The sequence below is a fragment of the Oncorhynchus nerka genome, linkage group LG9a, assembly GCF_034236695.1.
Source record: "Oncorhynchus nerka isolate Pitt River linkage group LG9a, Oner_Uvic_2.0, whole genome shotgun sequence".
NCBI classification, from domain to species: Eukaryota; Metazoa; Chordata; class Actinopteri; order Salmoniformes; family Salmonidae; genus Oncorhynchus; species Oncorhynchus nerka.
The window spans coordinates 1,920,504-1,939,475 of NC_088404.1; the positions used below are offsets into that span (position 1 = coordinate 1,920,504).

Genomic DNA, 18,972 nt, shown 5'->3' on the forward strand with positions numbered 1-18,972 from the left:
CTCACCTATACCTGCCGCCTGTCACCTACCGCCTGTCACCTGCCTGCCTGGTACACTCAATATGTCCGTCCGTCTGTCACCTACCTGCCTGCCTGGTACACTCAATATGTCCGCCTGTCACCTACCTACCTGCCTGCCTGGTACACTCAATATGTCCATCTGTCACCTACCTACCTGCCTGGTACACTCAATATGTCCGTCCGTCTGTCACCTACCTACCTACCTGGTACACTCAATATGTCCGCCTGTCACCTACCTGCCTACCTGGTACACTCAATATGTCCGTCCGTCTGTCACCTACCTACCTGCCTGGTACACTCAATATGTCCGTCTGTCACCTACCTACCTGCCTGCCTGGTACACTCAATATGTCCGCCTGTCACCTACCTACCTGCCTGGTACACTCAATATGTCCGTCCGTCTGTCACCTACCTACCTACCTGGTACACTCAATATGTCCGTCTGTCACCTACCTACCTGCCTGCCTGGTACACTCAATATGTCCGTCTGTCACCTACCTACCTGCCTGGTACACTCAATATGTCCGTCTGTCACCTACCTACCTGGTACACTCAATATGTCCGTCTGTCACCTACCTGCCTACCTGGTACACTCAATATGTCCGTCTGTCACCTACCTGCCTACCTGGTACACTCAATATGTCAGTCTGTCACCTACCTGCCTACCTGGTACACTCAATATGTCCATCTGTCACCTACCTACCTGCCTGGTACACTCAATATGTCCGTCTGTCACCTACCTACCTGCCTGGTACACTCAATATGTCCGTCTGTCACCTGCCTACCTGGTACATTCAATAGTGTAGTGAATGGTGAAGGCCAGCAGTATATTGGGTACTATTTCATTGTGTTTACCTTGTAGTGAATGGTGAAGGCCAGCAGTGTATTGGGTACTATTTCATTGTGTTTACCTTGTAGTGAATGGTGAAGGCCAGCAGTGTATTGGGTACTATTTCATTGTGTTTACCTTGTAGTGAATGGTGAAGGCCAGCAGTGTATTGGGTACTATTTCATTGTGTTTACCTTGTAGTGAATGGTGAAGGCCAGCAGTGTATTGGGTACTATTTCATTGTGTTTACCTTGTAGTGAATGGTGAAGGCCAGCAGTGTATTGGGTACTATTTCATTGTGTTTACCTTGTAGTGAATGGTGAAGGCCAGCAGTGTATTGGGTACTATTTCATTGTGTTTACCTTGTACTCCAGCATCTTGGACTTCTTCTCCAGACGGTCAATCTCAGTCTTCTGGCTATGAAGGGTCTTGTCCTTCTCCCCCAGTTGACCTCTCTGGTCCTGGATCAAGTTCTCCTTGGAGACCAGGCTACTGTCCAGCTCCTGGAGCATGGACTTCAACATGTCGGCTGGAGGGAGGAAAACAAATGAAGACGTGATCAAAAAGCCCCATCACAGCTTGATGAGTTTGTGGTCACCATCCTACCAGCCCCCGTTGTACTCCTGGGTCGCCATCCTACCAGCCCCCGTTGTACTCCTGGGTCGCCATCCTACCAGCCCCCGTTGTACTCCTGGGTCACCATCCTACCAGCCCCCGTTGTACTCCTGGGTCACCATCCTACCAGCCCCCGTTGTACTCCTGGGTCACCATCCTACCAGCCCCGTTGTACTCCTGGGTCACCATCCTACCAGCCCCGTTGTACTCCTGGGTCACCATCCTACCAGCCCCGTTGTACTCCTGGGTCACCATCCTACCAGCCCCGTTGTACTCCTGGGTCACCATCCTACCAGCCCCGTTGTACTCCTGGGTCACCATCCTACCAGCCCCGTTGTACTCCTGGGTCACCATCCTACCAGCCCCGTTGTACTCCTGGGTCACCATCCTACCAGCCCCGTTGTACTCCTGGGTCACCATCTTACCAGCCCCCGTTGTACTCCTGGGTCACCATCTTACCAGCCCCCGTTGTACTCCTGGGTCACCATCTTACCAGCCCCCGTTGTACTCCTGGGTCACCATCTTACCAGCCCCCGTTGTACTCCTGGGTCACCATCTTACCAGCCCCCGTTGTACTCCTGGGTCACCATCTTACCAGCCCCCGTTGTACTCCTGGGTCACCATCTTACCAGCCCCCGTTGTACTCCTGGGTCACCATCTTACCAGCCCCCGTTGTACTCCTGGGTCACCATCTTACCAGCCCCCGTTGTACTCCTGGGTCACCATCTTACCAGCCCTGTTGTACTCCTGGGTCATCATCTGCCTGATCTTGTGTCTCTTCTCCAGCACCTCTATGAGGCGGGGCAGAGTGACGTCATCATGGGGGTCCGTGATCTCGCTGGCAGGCAGAGGGGGAAGGTTCTGGAGCAGTTGGTGCATCACTGACTGGGTGGACTCTAGACCCAGAGGGGAACACAGACCACAGTTCATTGGATAAGACCGTGGCACCAGCGGCCCATCATTTACACCACCTTCAGATAACATACTCCTAGGAGAAAAAAAAACCTAGTGTCTTCAGTAAGTATTCACACCTGGACTGAGTTGGGTTCCACAGTTTGAACATTGACACATTAAAGACATGATAGATCAGACGCATAGTATATTAAGGAGTGAAAGAGACTGGGTCTCTGTAGAAAGACCGATAGCTGTGGAATGTGTTGGGTGGACAAGAGGAGAGAAACGTGTTGATACAGGTGAGACAGGTGGACATCTGGGTATTAGGTGAAGGAGGGGTTGAGGTCAGGAGGTGAGGACAGAGATGTGTTGAGACAGGTGGACATCTGTGGATTAGGTGAAGGAGGGGTTGAGGTCAGGACAGAGATGTGTTGATAAAGGGGAGACAGGTGGACATCTGTGGATTAGGTGAAGGAGGGGTTGAGGTCAGGAGGAGAGGACCGAGATGTGTTGATACAGGGGAGACAGGTGGACATCTGTGGATTAGGTGAAGGAGGGGTTGAGGTCAGGACAGAGATGTGTTGATACAGGGGAGACAGATGGACATCTGTGGATTAGGTGAAGGAGCGGTTGAGGTCAGGAGGAGAGGACAGAGATGTGTTGATACAGGGGAGACAGATGGACATCTGTGGATTAGGTGAAGGAGGGGTTGAGGTCAGAACAGAGATGTGTTGATACAAGGGAGACAGGTGGACATCTGTGGATTAGGTGAAGGAGCGGTTGAGGTCAGGAGGAGAGGACAGAGATGTGTTGATACAGGGGAGACAGATGGACATCTGTGGATTAGGTGAAGGAGGAGTTGAGGTCAGGAGGTGAGGACAGAGTCATCAGGAAGTAATAAACATTTGGTATCCTTTTACTCTCTTCCTGTGAAACCATAAGATGCAACCATTGGGAAGAAGGAGGGTCTTAAGTGGGATATATATCAGAACCTTTGGGAAGAATTAAACTTGGTTAAAGCTTCTCTTTACTCTGAAAAATAAGAACCCAACAACTACTTACATTGTTGTTACAGCCTGAATTTAACATGGTCACTGGCCGACACACTCCATAATGTCAAAGTGGAATAATGTTTTCCCCAGAAAATGATGTCTTGAGTCAATAAGTATTCAACTCCTTTGTTATGGCAAAGTCTTAAGTTCAGAAGTAAACATGTGCTTAACAAGTCACATAATAAGTTGCATGGCCTCACTGTGTTCAATAAGTGTTCAACATGATTTTGAACGTCTACCTCATCTCTGTACCCCCTCACATACAATAATTTGTAAGGTCCCTCAGTAGAGCAGTGAATTTCAAACAGATTCAACCACAAAGACCAGGGAGGTTTTCCAATGTCTTGTAAAGAAGGGCACCGATTGGTAGATGGGTTATATACAAAAAGCAGACATTGAATATCCCTTTAAGCATAGTGATGTTATTAATTACACTGTGGATGGTGTTTTCAATACACCCAGTCACTACAAAGATACAGGCGTCCTTCCTAACTCAGTTGCCGGAGAGGAAGGAAACCCCTTGGGGATTTCCCCATGAAACCAATGGTGACTTTAAAACAGTTACAGAGTTGAATGGCTGTGATAGTAGAAAACTGAGGATGGATCAACAACATTGTAGTTACTCCGTAACCTAATTGACAGAGTGAAAAGAAGAATGAACAGACTATACAGAACAAAAATATTCCAAAACATGCATCCTGTTTGCAACGAGGCACTAAAGTAATACGGCAAAAAAATGTGGCAAAGGAATTAACTTTTTGTCCTGAATACAAAGTGTTCTGTTTGGGGCAAATCCAATGCATTACTGAGAACCACTCTCCATATTTTCAAACAGTTGTGGCTGCATCATGTTATGGGTATGCTTGTAATAATTAAGGACTAGGGGGTTTTTCAGGAATAAGAAGAAACAGAATGGAGCTAAGCACAGACAAAATCCTAGAGGAAAACCTGGTTCAGCCCGCTGTCCACCAGACACTGGGAGATCAAATCTCCATTCAGCAGGACAACCTGGTTCAGCCCGCTTTCCACCAGACACTGGGAGATCAATAACCTGGTTCAGCCCGCTGTTCCACCAGACACTGGGAGATCAATAACCTGGTTCAGCCCGCTTTCCACCAGACACTGGGAGATCAAATCTCCGTTCAGCAGGACAACCTGGTTCAGCCCGCTTTCCACCAGACACTGGGAGATCAATAACCTGGTTCACCACCAGACACTGGGAGATCAATAACCTGGTTCAGCCCCTTTCCACCAGACACTGGGAGATCAATAACCTGGTTCAGTCTGCTTTCCACCAGACACTGGGAGATCAATAACCTGGTTCAGCCTGCTTTCCACCAGACACTGGGAGATCAAATCTCCGTTCAGCAGGACAATAACCTAAAACACAAGGCCAAACCTACACTGGAGTTGCTTACCAAGAAGACAGTTACTGCCCTCGAGTCGCCAAGTTGAAAATCTATGGTAAGACTTGAAAATGGTTGTCTAGCAATGATCAAGAACCAATTTGACAGAGTTTAAATAATTTTGAATAGAATAATGGGCAAATATTGTACAATCCAGGTGTGCAACGCTCTGAGCCTCACCCAGAAAGACACAAATCACTGCCAAAGGTGATTCTAACATGTATTGACTCAGAGGTGTGAATAGATATGCATTTTCTTTTCAATACATTTAGAAAAAGATGTTATAATTTTGTCGTTATGGGGTAGTGTGTGTAGACGGGTGAGAAAAACTATTGAATCCATTTTGAATTCAGGCTGTAACAAATCGTGGAATAAGTCAAGGGGAAGGAATACTTTCTGAAGGCTCTGTAAACCCTCACTGTACCGTGAGTGACTTTGAATAAAAGCTTCTGGCAAGTGGCATATATATTATTACTCAAAGTGAAACAGTCATCCTCTCTACCTGTATTGACAGGACCTCCTCGTTCCTCCAGGCGCCGTGACAACTCGTCTTTGAAGGCTTGGTTCTTCTGCCGGCGCCCAGCAGCTAAGCCACAGATGGGCCTGTCCACGGGCCTGGCTACCTCCACCTCCTGGGTCATCTCAGCAAAACGCATCACCAGCTGCAGAAACACACACAGACCCCAGCAGTAGAAACACACAGAGATCAGACAGACCCCCAGCAGTAGAAACACACACAGATCACACAGACCCCCAGCAGTAGAAACACACAGAGATCAGACAGACCCCCAGCAGTAGAAACACACAGAGATCAGACAGACCCCCAGCAGTAGAAACACACAGATAGACCCCCAGCAGTAGAAACAAACAGACCACCCATGGACCGGTGTGGCTCAGGAAGTAAAAGCATGGAGCACAAAGCCAAGTTGTGGTTTCAATCAAGCAGTCATTTTGTCACCATAGAAGAATGTCAGGCCAAAGACGCACGCATCCATTCATTCTACGTAGGGGATAATGGACTCACCATGGTTTCTTCGTAGTCGTCGGCTTTAGGATTGACACATACAACCATACGTACTTTACCCTCCCCGTCAAAGTAGTTCTTGAACAAGTGAGTCACCTTGGAGTCACGGTATGGAACCATCTGTGTGTGGAAGAGAGAGAAAGACTTCCATTAGGCCTGTTCACGGTGCCTTGTTCTTAGCCCCAGACTGGCTCTGGGCTGGATTAGCATGCATGTTAACCCGGGGCTAAACTTTAAGGCCTAACGATTCACACAGACCAACAACACGACACCAACATTCTCTCTGACACGCGACCATTTTTGTGGGGCACTGACCTGCATAGCAACCATTTTTGTTGGGCACTGGCCTGCATAGCAACCATTTTTGTTGGGCACTGGCCTGCATAGCAACCATTTTTGTTGGGCACTGACCTGCATAGCAACCATTTTTGTTGGGCACTGACCTGCATAGCAACCATTTTTGTTGGGCACTGACCTGCATAGCAACCATTTTTGTTGGGCACTGACCTGCATAGCAACCATTTTTGTTGGGCACTGACCTGCATAGCAACCATTTTTGTTGGGCACTGACCTGCATAGCAACCATTTTTGTTGGGCACTGACCTGCATAGCAACCATTTTTGTTGGGCACTGACCTGCATAGCAACCATTTTTGTTGGGCACTGACCTGCATAGCAACCATTTTTGTTGGGCACTGACCTGCATAGCAACCATTTTTGTTGGGCACTGACCTGCATAGCAACCATTTTTGTTGGGCACTGACCTGCATAGCAACCATTTTTGTTAGGCACTGACCTGCATAGCAACCATTTTTGTAAGGCACTGACCTGCGTAGCAACCATTTTTGTAAGGCACTGACCTGCGTAGCAACCATTTTTGTAAGGCACTAACCACGTTTTTACGAGTGTAAAGTCAAGACAGTTGTGATGGAAACTGGAACTTTTCGGGAACAATTTTATAAAGGAAGAAAATGTGTTGAACACGTTGGGACCTCTGTGTGTCTGTAAAATTAATGACGCTAGAAATGACGGTGGAAATTATGTTATGCACAAATATTGATATAATAACCATCTAATGGAAGTAAACTGGAGTCCTCCCCCTGATTTAGGAAGGCATGCAGTTTATTACGCTACAGACGCTATAAGTGATGAACTTCACAGGGTGGTGGAATTGCACGGTGACGAGCTTCATTCATGCTCCTGTCAATAAATATCCAGGGTCTAATTCTGGTGACATGACAGACGGACGCTTGACTGCAGTTTGACTAATAAAATAAATATTCTCACTCTTATCCACAATAATGTCATCATGTAGAATAGGCTACCAAGCACTGTATCTGCCAGCTGTTGGCTAGAGAGCATGTCAAGACCAGACTATTTAATGCAACAGTTGTGACTAAACTAACGGTAGAGTTGAAAATGTGATGCAAACATATGGACCATTTTATGCACTACATCATCACTGATTGTTATCCTCAAGTACATTTGGTGGGAAAATGTACCCATTTACTTTACGCTGATTTTTTTATTTTACCTTTATTTTACTAGGCAAGTCAGTTAAGAACAAATTCTTATTTTCAATGACGGCCTATGAACAGTGGGTTAACTGCCTGTTCAGGGGCAGAACGACAGCTCAGGGATTCGAACTTGCAACCTTTCGGTTACTAGTCCAACACTCTAACCACTAGGCTACCCTGCCGCCGGATCCTAGAATAGTCACAAGAAAACCTGTCACCAAAGTGGATGGAAACCCAGCGAGAGCAACCTAACCTTCTACACAGATTAAAGTAGTTTGGTTTTTGTCCTCTGATGATTTAATATGAATTAACATACTTATCAACATAATGTGCAGAAGGTATTACAGCATACAGACCCTGTTACAGGCATCACAAGCATATGATACAGCATGGCTGTCTGCCAAATACAGACTGTACCTAGTTGGCTCCACTGCCCATATCCCCAACTGTACCTAGTTGGCTCCACTGCCCATATCCCCAACTGTACCTAGTTGGCTCCACTGCCCATATCCCCAACTGTACCTAGTTGGCTCCACTGCCCATATCCCCAACTGTACCTAGTTGGCTCCACTGCCCATATCCCCAACTGTACCTAGTTGGCTCCACTGCCCATATCCCCAACTGTACCTAGTTGGCTCCACTGCCCATATCCCCAACTGTACCTAGTTGGCTCCACTGCCCACATCCCCAACTGTACCTAGTTGGCTCCACATCATCATATCCCCAACTGTACCTAGTTGGCTCCACATCATCATATCCCCAACTGTACCTAGTTGGCTCCACTGCCCATATCCCCAACTGTACCTAGTTGGCTCCCCTGCCTACATCATCATATCCCCAACTGTACCTAGTTGGTTCCACTGCCCACATCCCCAACTGTACCTAGTTGGCTCCACTGCCCACATCCCCAACTGTACCTAGTTGGCTCCACTGCCTACATCATCATATCCCCAACTGTACCTAGTTGGCTCCACTGCCCATCATATCCCCAACTGTACCTAGTTGGCTCCACTGCATCATCATATCCCCAACTGTACCTAGTTGGCTCCACTGCCCACATCACATCCCCAACTGTACCTAGTTGGCTCCACTGCCTACATCCCCAACTGTACCTAGTTGGCTCCACTGCCCACATCCCCAACTGTACCTAGTTGGCTCCACTGCCCACATCCCCAACTGTACCTAGTTGGCGCCACTGCCCATATCCCCAACTGTACCTAGTTGGCGCCACTGCCCATATCCCCAACTGTACCTAGTTGGCGCCACTGCCCATATCCCCAACTGTACCTAGTTGGCGCCACTGCCCATATCCCCAACTGTACCTAGTTGGCGCCACTGCCCATATCCCCAACTGTACCTAGTTGGCTCCACTGCTCCCATATCCCCAACTGTACCTAGTTGGCTCCACTGCCCATATCCCCAACTGTACCTAGTTGGCTCCACTGCCCATATCCCCAACTGTACCTAGTTGGCGCCACTGCCCATATCCCAACTGTACCTAGTTGGCTCCACTGCCCATATCCCCAACTGTACCTAGTTGGCTCCACTGCCCATATCCCCAACTGTACCTAGTTGGCTCCACTGCCCATATCCCCAACTGTACCTAGTTGGCTCCACTGCCCATATCCCCAACTGTACCTAGTTGGCTCCACTGCCCATATCCCCAACTGTACCTAGTTGGCTCCACTGCCCATATCCCCAACTGTACCTAGTTGGCTCCACTGCCCATATCCCCAACTGTACCTAGTTGGCTCCACTGCCCATATCCCCAACTGTACCTAGTTGGCTCCACTGCCCATATCCCCAACTGTACCTAGTTGGCTCCACTGCCCATATCCCCAACTGTACCTAGTTGGCTCCACTGCCTACATCATCATATCCCCAACTGTACATAGTTGGCTCCACTGCCCACATCCCCAACTGTACCTAGTTGGCTCCACTGCCCACATCATCATATCCCCAACTGTACCTAGTTGGCTCCACTGCCTACATCATCATATCCCCAACTGTACCTAGTTGGCTCCACTGCCCATATCCCCAACTGTACCTAGTTGGCTCCACTGCCCACATCCCCAACTGTACATAGTTGGCTCCACTGCCCACATCCCCAACTGTACCTAGTTGGCTCCACTGCCCATATCCCCAACTGTACCTAGTTGGCTCCACTGCCCATATCATCATCATATCCCCAACTGTACCTAGTTGGCTCCACTGCCCATATCCCCAACTGTACCTAGTTGGCTCCACTGCCCACATCATCATATCCCCAACTGTACCTAGTTGGCTCCACTGCCCATATCCCCAACTGTACCTAGTTGGCTCCACTGCCCATATCCCCAACTGTACCTAGTTGGCTCCACTGCCCATATCCCCAACTGTTGGCTCCACCTAGTGTACCTAGTTGGCTCCACTGCCCACTGCCCATATCCCTCCAACTGTACCAACTGTACCTAGTTGGCTCCACCCATGCCCAACTGTCCTAGTTGGCCCATATCCCCAACTGTACCTAGTTGGCGCCACTGCCCATATCCCCAACTGTACCTAGTTGGCTCCACTGCCCATATCCCCAACTGTACCTAGTTGGCTCCACTGCCCATATCCCCAACTGTACCTAGTTGGCTCCACTGCCCATATCCCCAACTGTACCTAGTTGGCTCCACTGCCCACATCCCCAACTGTACCTAGTTGGCTCCACATCATCATATCCCCAACTGTACCTAGTTGGCTCCACTGCCCATATCCCCAACTGTACCTAGTTGGCTCCAGTGCCCATATCCCCAACTGTACCTAGTTGGCTCCCCTGCCTACATCATCATATCCCCAACTGTACCTAGTTGGCTCCACTGCCCACATCCCCAACTGTACCTAGTTGGCTCCACTGCCCACATCCCCAACTGTACCTAGTTGGCTCCACTGCCCATATCCCCAACTGTACCTAGTTGGCTCCACTGCCTACATCATCATATCCCCAACTGTACCTAGTTGGCTCCACTGCCCATATCCCCAACTGTACCTAGTTGGCTCCACTGCCCACATCATCATATCCCCAACTGTACCTAGTTGGCTCCACTGCCTACATCCCCAACTGTACCTAGTTGGCTCCACTGCCCACATCCCCAACTGTACCTAGTTGGCTCCACTGCCCATATCCCCAACTGTACCTAGTTGGCGCCACTGCCCATATCCCCAACTGTACCTAGTTGGCGCCACTGCCCATATCCCCAACTGTACCTAGTTGGCGCCACTGCCCATATCCCCAACTGTACCTAGTTGGCGCCACTGCCCATATCCCCAACTGTACCTAGTTGGCTCCACTGCCCATATCCCCAACTGTACATAGTTGGCTCCACTGCCCACATCCCCAACTGTACCTAGTTGGCTCCACATCATCATATCCCCAACTGTACCTAGTTGGCTCCACTGCCCATATCCCCAACTGTACCTAGTTGGCTCCAGTGCCCATATCCCCAACTGTACCTAGTTGGCTCCCCTGCCTACATCATCATATCCCCAACTGTACCTAGTTGGCTCCACTGCCCACATCCCCAACTGTACCTAGTTGGCTCCACTGCCCACATCCCCAACTGTACCTAGTTGGCTCCACTGCCCACATCCCCAACTGTACCTAGTTGGCTCCACTGCCTACATCATCATATCCCCAACTGTACCTAGTTGGCTCCACTGCCCATATCCCCAACTGTACCTAGTTGGCTCCACTGCCCAACTGTACCTAGTTGGCTCCATCATATCCCCAACTGTACCTAGTTGGCTCCACTGCCCATATCCCCAACTGTACCTAGTTGGCTCCACTGCCCACATCCCCAACTGTACCTAGTTGGCTCCACTGCCCATATCCCCAACTGTACCTAGTTGGCTCCACTGCCCATATCCCCAACTGTACCTAGTTGGCTCCACTGCCCATATCCCCAACTGTACCTAGTTGGCTCCACTGCCCATATCCCCAACTGTACCTAGTTGGCTCCACTGCCCATATCCCCAACTGTACCTAGTTGGCTCCACTGCCCATATCCCCAACTGTACCTAGTTGGCTCCACTGCCCATATCCCCAACTGTACCTAGTTGGCTCCACTGCCCATATCCCCAACTGTACCTAGTTGGCTCCACTGCCCATATCCCCAACTGTACCTAGTTGGCGCCACTGCCCATATCCACAACTGTACCTAGTTGGCGCCACTGCCCATATCCCCAACTGTACCTAGTTGGCTCCACTGCCCATATCCCCAACTGTACCTAGTTGGCGCCACTGCCCATATCCCCAACTGTACCTAGTTGGCTCCACTGCCCATATCCCCAACTGTACCTAGTTGGCTCCACTGCCCATATCCCCAACTGTACCTAGTTGGCTCCACTGCCCATATCCCCAACTGTACCTAGTTGGCTCCACTGCCCATATCCCCAACTGTACCTAGTTGGCTCCACTGCCCATATCCCCAACTGTACCTAGTTGGCTCCACTGCCCATATCCCCAACTGTACCTAGTTGGCTCCACTGCCCATATCCCCAACTGTACCTAGTTGGCTCCACTGCCTACATCATCATATCCCCAACTGTACATAGTTGGCTCCACTGCCCACATCCCCAACTGTACCTTGTTGGCTCCACTGCCCACATCATCATATCCCCAACTGTACCTAGTTGGCTCCTGCACATCATCATATCCCCAACTGTACCTAGTTGGCTCCACTGTGCCTATATCCCCAACTGTACCTAGTTGGCTCCACTGCCCACATCCCCAACTGTACATAGTTGGCTCCACTGCCCACATCCCCAACTGTACCTAGTTGGCTCCACTGCCCACATCCCCAACTGTACCTAGTTGGCTCCACTGCCTACATCATCATATCCCCAACTGTACCTAGTTGGCTCCACTGCCCATATCCCCAACTGTACCTAGTTGGCTCCACTGCCCATCATCCCCCCAACTGTACCTAGTTGGCTCCACTGCCTATCATCCCCAACTGTACCTAGTTGGCTCCACTGCCCACATCCCCAACTGTACCTAGTTGGCTCCACTGCCCATATCCCCAACTGTACCTAGTTGGCGCCACTGCCCATATCCCCAACTGTACCTAGTTGGCGCCACTGCCCATATCCCCAACTGTACCTAGTTGGCGCCACTGCCCATATCCCCAACTGTACCTAGTTGGCGCCACTGCCCATCCCCAACTGTACCTAGTTGGCTCCAACTGTACCTAGTTGGCGCCACTGCCCATATCCCCAACTGTACCTAGTTGGCTCCACTGCCCATATCCCCAACTGTACCTAGTTGGCTCCACTGCCCACATCCCCAACTGTACCTAGTTGGCTCCACATCATCATATCCCCAACTGTACCTAGTTGGCTCCACTGCCCATATCCCCAACTGTACCTAGTTGGCTCCAGTGCCCATATCCCCAACTGTACCTAGTTGGCTCCCCTGCCTACATCATCATATCCCCAACTGTACCTAGTTGGCTCCACTGCCCACATCCCCAACTGTACCTAGTTGGCTCCACTGCCCACATCCCCAACTGTACCTAGTTGGCTCCACTGCCTACATCATCATATCCCCAACTGTACCTAGTTGGCTCCACTGCCCATATCCCCAACTGTACCTAGTTGGCTCCACTGCCCACATCATCATATCCCCAACTGTACCTAGTTGGCTCCACTGCCTACATCCCCAACTGTACCTAGTTGGCTCCACTGCCCACATCCCCAACTGTACCTAGTTGGCTCCACTGCCCACATCCCCAACTGTACCTAGTTGGCGCCACTGCCCATATCCCCAACTGTACCTAGTTGGCGCCACTGCCCATATCCCCAACTGTACCTAGTTGGCGCCACTGCCCATATCCCCAACTGTACCTAGTTGGCGCCACTGCCCCAACTGTACCTAGTTGGCCCCTGCCCATATCCCCAACTGTACCTAGTTGGCGCCACTGCCCATATCCCCAACTGTACCTAGTTGGCGCCACTGCCCATATCCCCAACTGTACCTAGTTGGCTCCACTGCCCATATCCCCAACTGTACCTAGTTGGCTCCACTGCCCATATCCCCAACTGTACCTAGTTGGCTCCACTGCCCATATCCCCAACTGTACCTAGTTGGCGCCACTGCCCATATCCCCAACTGTACCTAGTTGGCGCCACTGCCCATATCCACAACTGTACCTAGTTGGCGCCACTGCCCATATCCACAACTGTACCTAGTTGGCGCCACTGCCCATATCCCCAACTGTACCTAGTTGGCTCCACTGCCCATATCCCCAACTGTACCTAGTTGGCTCCACTGCCCATATCCCCAACTGTACCTAGTTGGCTCCACTGCCCATATCCCCAACTGTACCTAGTTGGCTCCACTGTACCCATATCCCCAACTGTACCTAGTTGGCTCCACTGCCCATATCCCCAACTGTACCTAGTTGGCTCCACTGCCCATATCCCCAACTGTACCTAGTTGGCTCCACTGCCCATATCCCCAACTGTACCTAGTTGGCTCCACTGCCCATATCCCCAACTGTACCTAGTTGGCTCCACTGCCCATATCCCCAACTGTACCTAGTTGGCTCCACTGCCCATATCCCCAACTGTACCTAGTTGGCTCCACTGCCCATATCCCCAACTGTACCTAGTTGGCTCCACTGCCCATATCCCCAACTGTACCTAGTTGGCTCCACTGCCTACATCATCATATCCCCAACTGTACATAGTTGGCTCCACTGCCCACATCCCCAACTGTACCTAGTTGGCTCCACTGCCCACATCATCATATCCCCAACTGTACCTAGTTGGCTCCCCTGCCTACATCATCATATCCCCAACTGTACCTAGTTGGCTCCACTGCCCATATCCCCAACTGTACCTAGTTGGCTCCACTGCCCACATCCCCAACTGTACATAGTTGGCTCCACTGCCCACATCCCCAACTGTACCTAGTTGGCTCCACTGCCCACATCCCCAACTGTACCTAGTTGGCTCCACTGCCTACATCATCATATCCCCAACTGTACCTAGTTGGCTCCACTGCCCATATCCCCAACTGTACCTAGTTGGCTCCACTGCCCACATCATCCCCCAACTGTACCTAGTTGGCTCCACTGCCTATATCCCCAACTGTACCTAGTTGGCTCCACTGCCCACATCCCCAACTGTACCTAGTTGGCTCCACTGCCCATATCCCCAACTGTACCTAGTTGGCTCCACTGCCCATATCCCCAACTGTATATCCCCAACTGTACCTAGTTGGCTCCACTGCCCATATCCCCAACTGTACCTAGTTGGCTCCACTGCCCATATCCCCAACTGTACCTAGTTGGCGCCACTGCCCATATCCCCAACTGTACCTAGTTGGCGCCACTGCCCATATCCCCAACTGTACCTAGTTGGCTCCACTGCCCATATCCCCAACTGTACATAGTTGGCTCCACTGCCCACATCCCCAACTGTACCTAGTTGGCTCCACATCAACTGTACCTAGTTGGCTCCATCCCCAACTGTACCTAGTTGGCTCCACTGCCCATATCCCCAACTGTACCTAGTTGGCTCCACTGCCCATATCCCCAACTGTACCTAGTTGGCTCCACTGCCCACATCATCATATCCCCAACTGTACCTAGTTGGCTCCACTGCCCACATCCCCAACTGTACCTAGTTGGCTCCAACTGTACCTAGTTGGCTCCACTGCCCATATCCCCAACTGTACCTAGTTGGCTCCACTGCCCATATCCCCAACTGTACCTAGTTGGCTCCACTTACATCATCATATCCCCAACTGTACCTAGTTGGCTCCACTGCCCATATCCCCAACTGTACCTAGTTGGCTCCACTGCCCATATCATGTACCTATTGGCCCCCAACTGTACCTAGTTGGCTCCACTGCCCACATCATCATCCCCAACTGTACCTAGTTGGCTCCACTGCCCATATCCCCAACTGTACCTAGTTGGCTCCACTGCCCATATCCCCAACTGTACCTAGTTGGCGCCACTGCCCATATCCCCAACTGTACCTAGTTGGCTCCACTGCCCATATCCCCAACTGTACCTAGTTGGCGCCACTGCCCATATCCCCAACTGTACCTAGTTGGCTCCACTGCCCATATCCCCAACTGTACCTAGTTGGCTCCACTGCCATATCCCCAACTGTACCTAGTTGGCTCCACTGCCATATCCCCAACTGTACCTAGTTGGCTCCACTGCCCATATCCCCAACTGTACCTAGTTGGCTCCACTGCCCATATCCCCAACTGTACCTAGTTGGCTCCACTGCCCATATCCCCAACTGTACCTAGTTGGCTCCACTGCCCATATCCCCAACTGTACCTAGTTGGCTCCACTGCCATATCCACAACTGTACCTAGTTGGCTCCACTGCCCATATCCCCAACTGTACCTAGTTGGCTCCACTGCCCATATCCCCAACTGTACCTAGTTGGCTCCACTGCCCATATCCCCAACTGTACCTAGTTGGCTCCACTGCCCATATCCCCAACTGTACCTAGTTGGCTCCACTGCCCATATCCCCAACTGTACCTAGTTGGCTCCACTGCCCATATCCCCAACTGTACCTAGTTGGCTCCACTGCCCATATCCCCAACTGTACCTAGTTGGCTCCACTGCCCATATCCCCAACTGTACCTAGTTGGCTCCACTGCCCATATCCCCAACTGTACCTAGTTGGCTCCACTGCCCATATCCCCAACTGTACCTAGTTGGCTCCACAACTGTACCTAGTTGGCTCCACTGCCCATATCCCCAACTGTACCTAGTTGGCTCCACTGTACATCATCATATCCCCAACTGTACATAGTTGGCTCCACTGCCCACATCCCCAACTGTACCTAGTTGGCTCCACTGCCCATCATCATCCCCCAACTGTACCTAGTTGGCTCCACTGCCCATCATCCCCAACTGTACCTAGTTGGCTCCACTGCCCACATCCCCAACTGTACCTAGTTGGCTCCACTGCCCACATCATCATATCCCCAACTGTACCTAGTTGGCTCCACTGCCCATATCCCCAACTGTACCTAGTTGGCTCCACTGCCCACATCCCCAACTGTACCTAGTTGGCTCCACTGCCCACATCCCCAACTGTACCTAGTTGGCTCCACTGCCCATATCCCCAACTGTACCTAGTTGGCTCCACTGCCCATATATCCCCAACTGTACCTAGTTGGCTCCACTGCCTACATCATCATATCCCCAACTGTACCTAGTTGGCTCCACTGCCCATATCCCCAACTGTACCTAGTTGGCTCCACTGCCTGTACAGTTGGCTCATCCCATATCCCCAACTGTACCTAGTTGGCTCCACTGCCCATATCCCCAACTGTACCTAGTTGGCTCCACTGCCCATATCCCCAACTGTACCTAGTTGGCTCCACTGCCCTACATCATATATCCCCAACTGTACCTAGTTGGCTCCACTGCCCATATCCCCAACTGTACCTAGTTGGCTCCACTGCCCATATCCCCAACTGTACCTAGTTGGCTCCACTGCCCATATCCCCAACTGTACCTAGTTGGCTCCACTGCATCCATATCCCCAACTGTACCTAGTTGGCTCCACTGCCCACACATCATCCCATATCCCCAACTGTACCTAGTTGGCTCCACTGCCCATATCCCCAACTGTACCTAGTTGGCTCCACTGCCCACATCCCCAACTGTACCTAGTTGGCTCCACTGCCCACATCCCCAACTGTACCTAGTTGGCTCCACTGCCCATATCCCCAACTGTACCTAGTTGGCTCCACTGCCCATATCCCCAACTGTACCTAGTTGGCTCCACTGCCCATATCCCCAACTGTACCTAGTTGGCTCCACCTGCCCATATCCCCAACTGTACCTAGTTGGCTCCACTGCCCATATCCCCAACTGTACCTAGTTGGCTCCACTGCCCATATCCCCAACTGTACCTAGTTGGCGCCACTGCCCATATCCCCAACTGTACCTAGTTGGCTCCACTGCCCATATCCCCAACTGTACCTAGTTGGCTCCACTGCCCATATCCCCAACTGTACCTAGTTGGCTCCATCCCCAACTGTACCTAGTTGGCTCCACTGCCCATATCCCCAACTGTACCTAGTTGGCTCCACTGCCCATATCCCCAACTGTACCTAGTTGGCTCCACTGCCCATATCCCCAACTGTACCTAGTTGGCTCCACTGCCCATATCCCCAACTGTACCTAGTTGGCTCCACTGCCCATATCCCCAACTGTACCTAGTTGGCTCCTGCCACATCCCATATCCCCAACTGTACCTAGTTGGCTCCACTGCCCATATCCCCAACTGTACCTAGTTGGCTCCTCCTGCCCATATCCCCCAACTGTACCTAGTTGGCTCCACTGCCCATATCCCCAACTGTACCTAGTTGGCTCCACTGCCCATATCCCCAACTGTACCTAGTTGGCTCCACTGCCATCATATCCCCAACTGTACCTAGTTGGCTCCACTGCCCATATCCCCAACTGTACCTAGTTGGCTCCACTGCCCATATCCCCAACTGTACCTAGTTGGCTCCACTGCCCATATCCCCAACTGTACCTAGTTGGCTCCACTGCCCATATCCCCAACTGTACCTAGTTGGCTCCACCCATATCCCCAACTGTACCTAGTTGGCTCCACTGCCCATATCCCCAACTGTACCTAGTTGGCTCCACTGCCCATATCCCCAACTGTACCTAGTTGGCTCCACTGCCCATATCCCCAACTGTACCTAGTCTCCACTGCCATATCCCCAACTGTACCTAGTTGGCTCCACTGCCCATATCCCCAACTGTACCTAGTTGGCTCCACTGCCCACATCACTGCATATCCCCAACTGTACCTAGTTGGCTCCAGTGCCCATATCCCCAACTGTACCTAGTTGGCTCCCCTGCCCATATCATCATCATATCCCCAACTGTACCTAGTTGGCTCCACTGCCTGTACCTAGCTACATCTGTCCTAGTTGGCTCCACATACTGTACCTAGTTGGCTCCACTGCCCATATCCCCAACTGTACCTAGTTGGCTCCACTGCCCATATCCCCAACTGTACCTAGTTGGCTCCACTGCCCATATCCCCAACTGTACCTAGTTGGCTCCACTGCCCATATCCCCAACTGTACCTAGTTGGCTCCACTGCCCATATCCCCAACTGTACCTAGTTGGCTCCACTGCCCATATCCCCAACTGTACCTAGTTGGCTCCACTGCCCATATCCCCAACTGTACCTAGTTGGCTCCACTGCCCATATCCCCAACTGTACCTAGTTGGCTCCACTGCCCATATCCCCAACTGTACCTAGTTGGCTCCACTGCCCATATCCCCAACTGTACCTAGTTGGCTCCACTGCCCATATCCCCAACTGTACCTAGTTGGCTCCACTGCCCATATCCCCAACTGTACCTAGTTGGCTCCACTGCCCATATCCCCAACTGTACCTAGTTGGCTCCACTGCCCATATCCCCAACTGTACCTAGTTGGCTCCACTGCCCACTGCCCATATCCCCAACTGTACCTAGTTGGCGCCACTGCCCATATCCCCAACTGTACCTAGTTGGCGCCACTGCCCATATCCCCAACTGTACCTAGTTGGCTCCACTGCCCATATCCCCAACTGTACCTAG

The 18,972-nt window shown here is 51.2% G+C and overlaps 1 protein-coding gene across 3 annotated transcripts in view; it reads right to left on the bottom strand.

Moving 5' to 3' along the window:
• Positions 1–18,972, bottom strand: part of kif23 (kinesin family member 23) — a 92,077-nt gene that overhangs the window by 28,867 nt on the left and 44,238 nt on the right. For all 3 annotated transcript variants that reach the window (XM_065022185.1, XM_065022186.1, XM_065022184.1), the window contains 4 exons: positions 5,841–5,960; positions 5,319–5,478; positions 2,196–2,360; positions 1,212–1,378 (listed from right to left, as the gene is read on the bottom strand). In XM_065022185.1, coding sequence (XP_064878257.1) covers positions 1,212–1,378; positions 2,196–2,360; positions 5,319–5,478; positions 5,841–5,960 — 612 coding nt within the window. The remainder of the gene's footprint in view (positions 1–1,211; positions 1,379–2,195; positions 2,361–5,318; positions 5,479–5,840; positions 5,961–18,972) is intronic.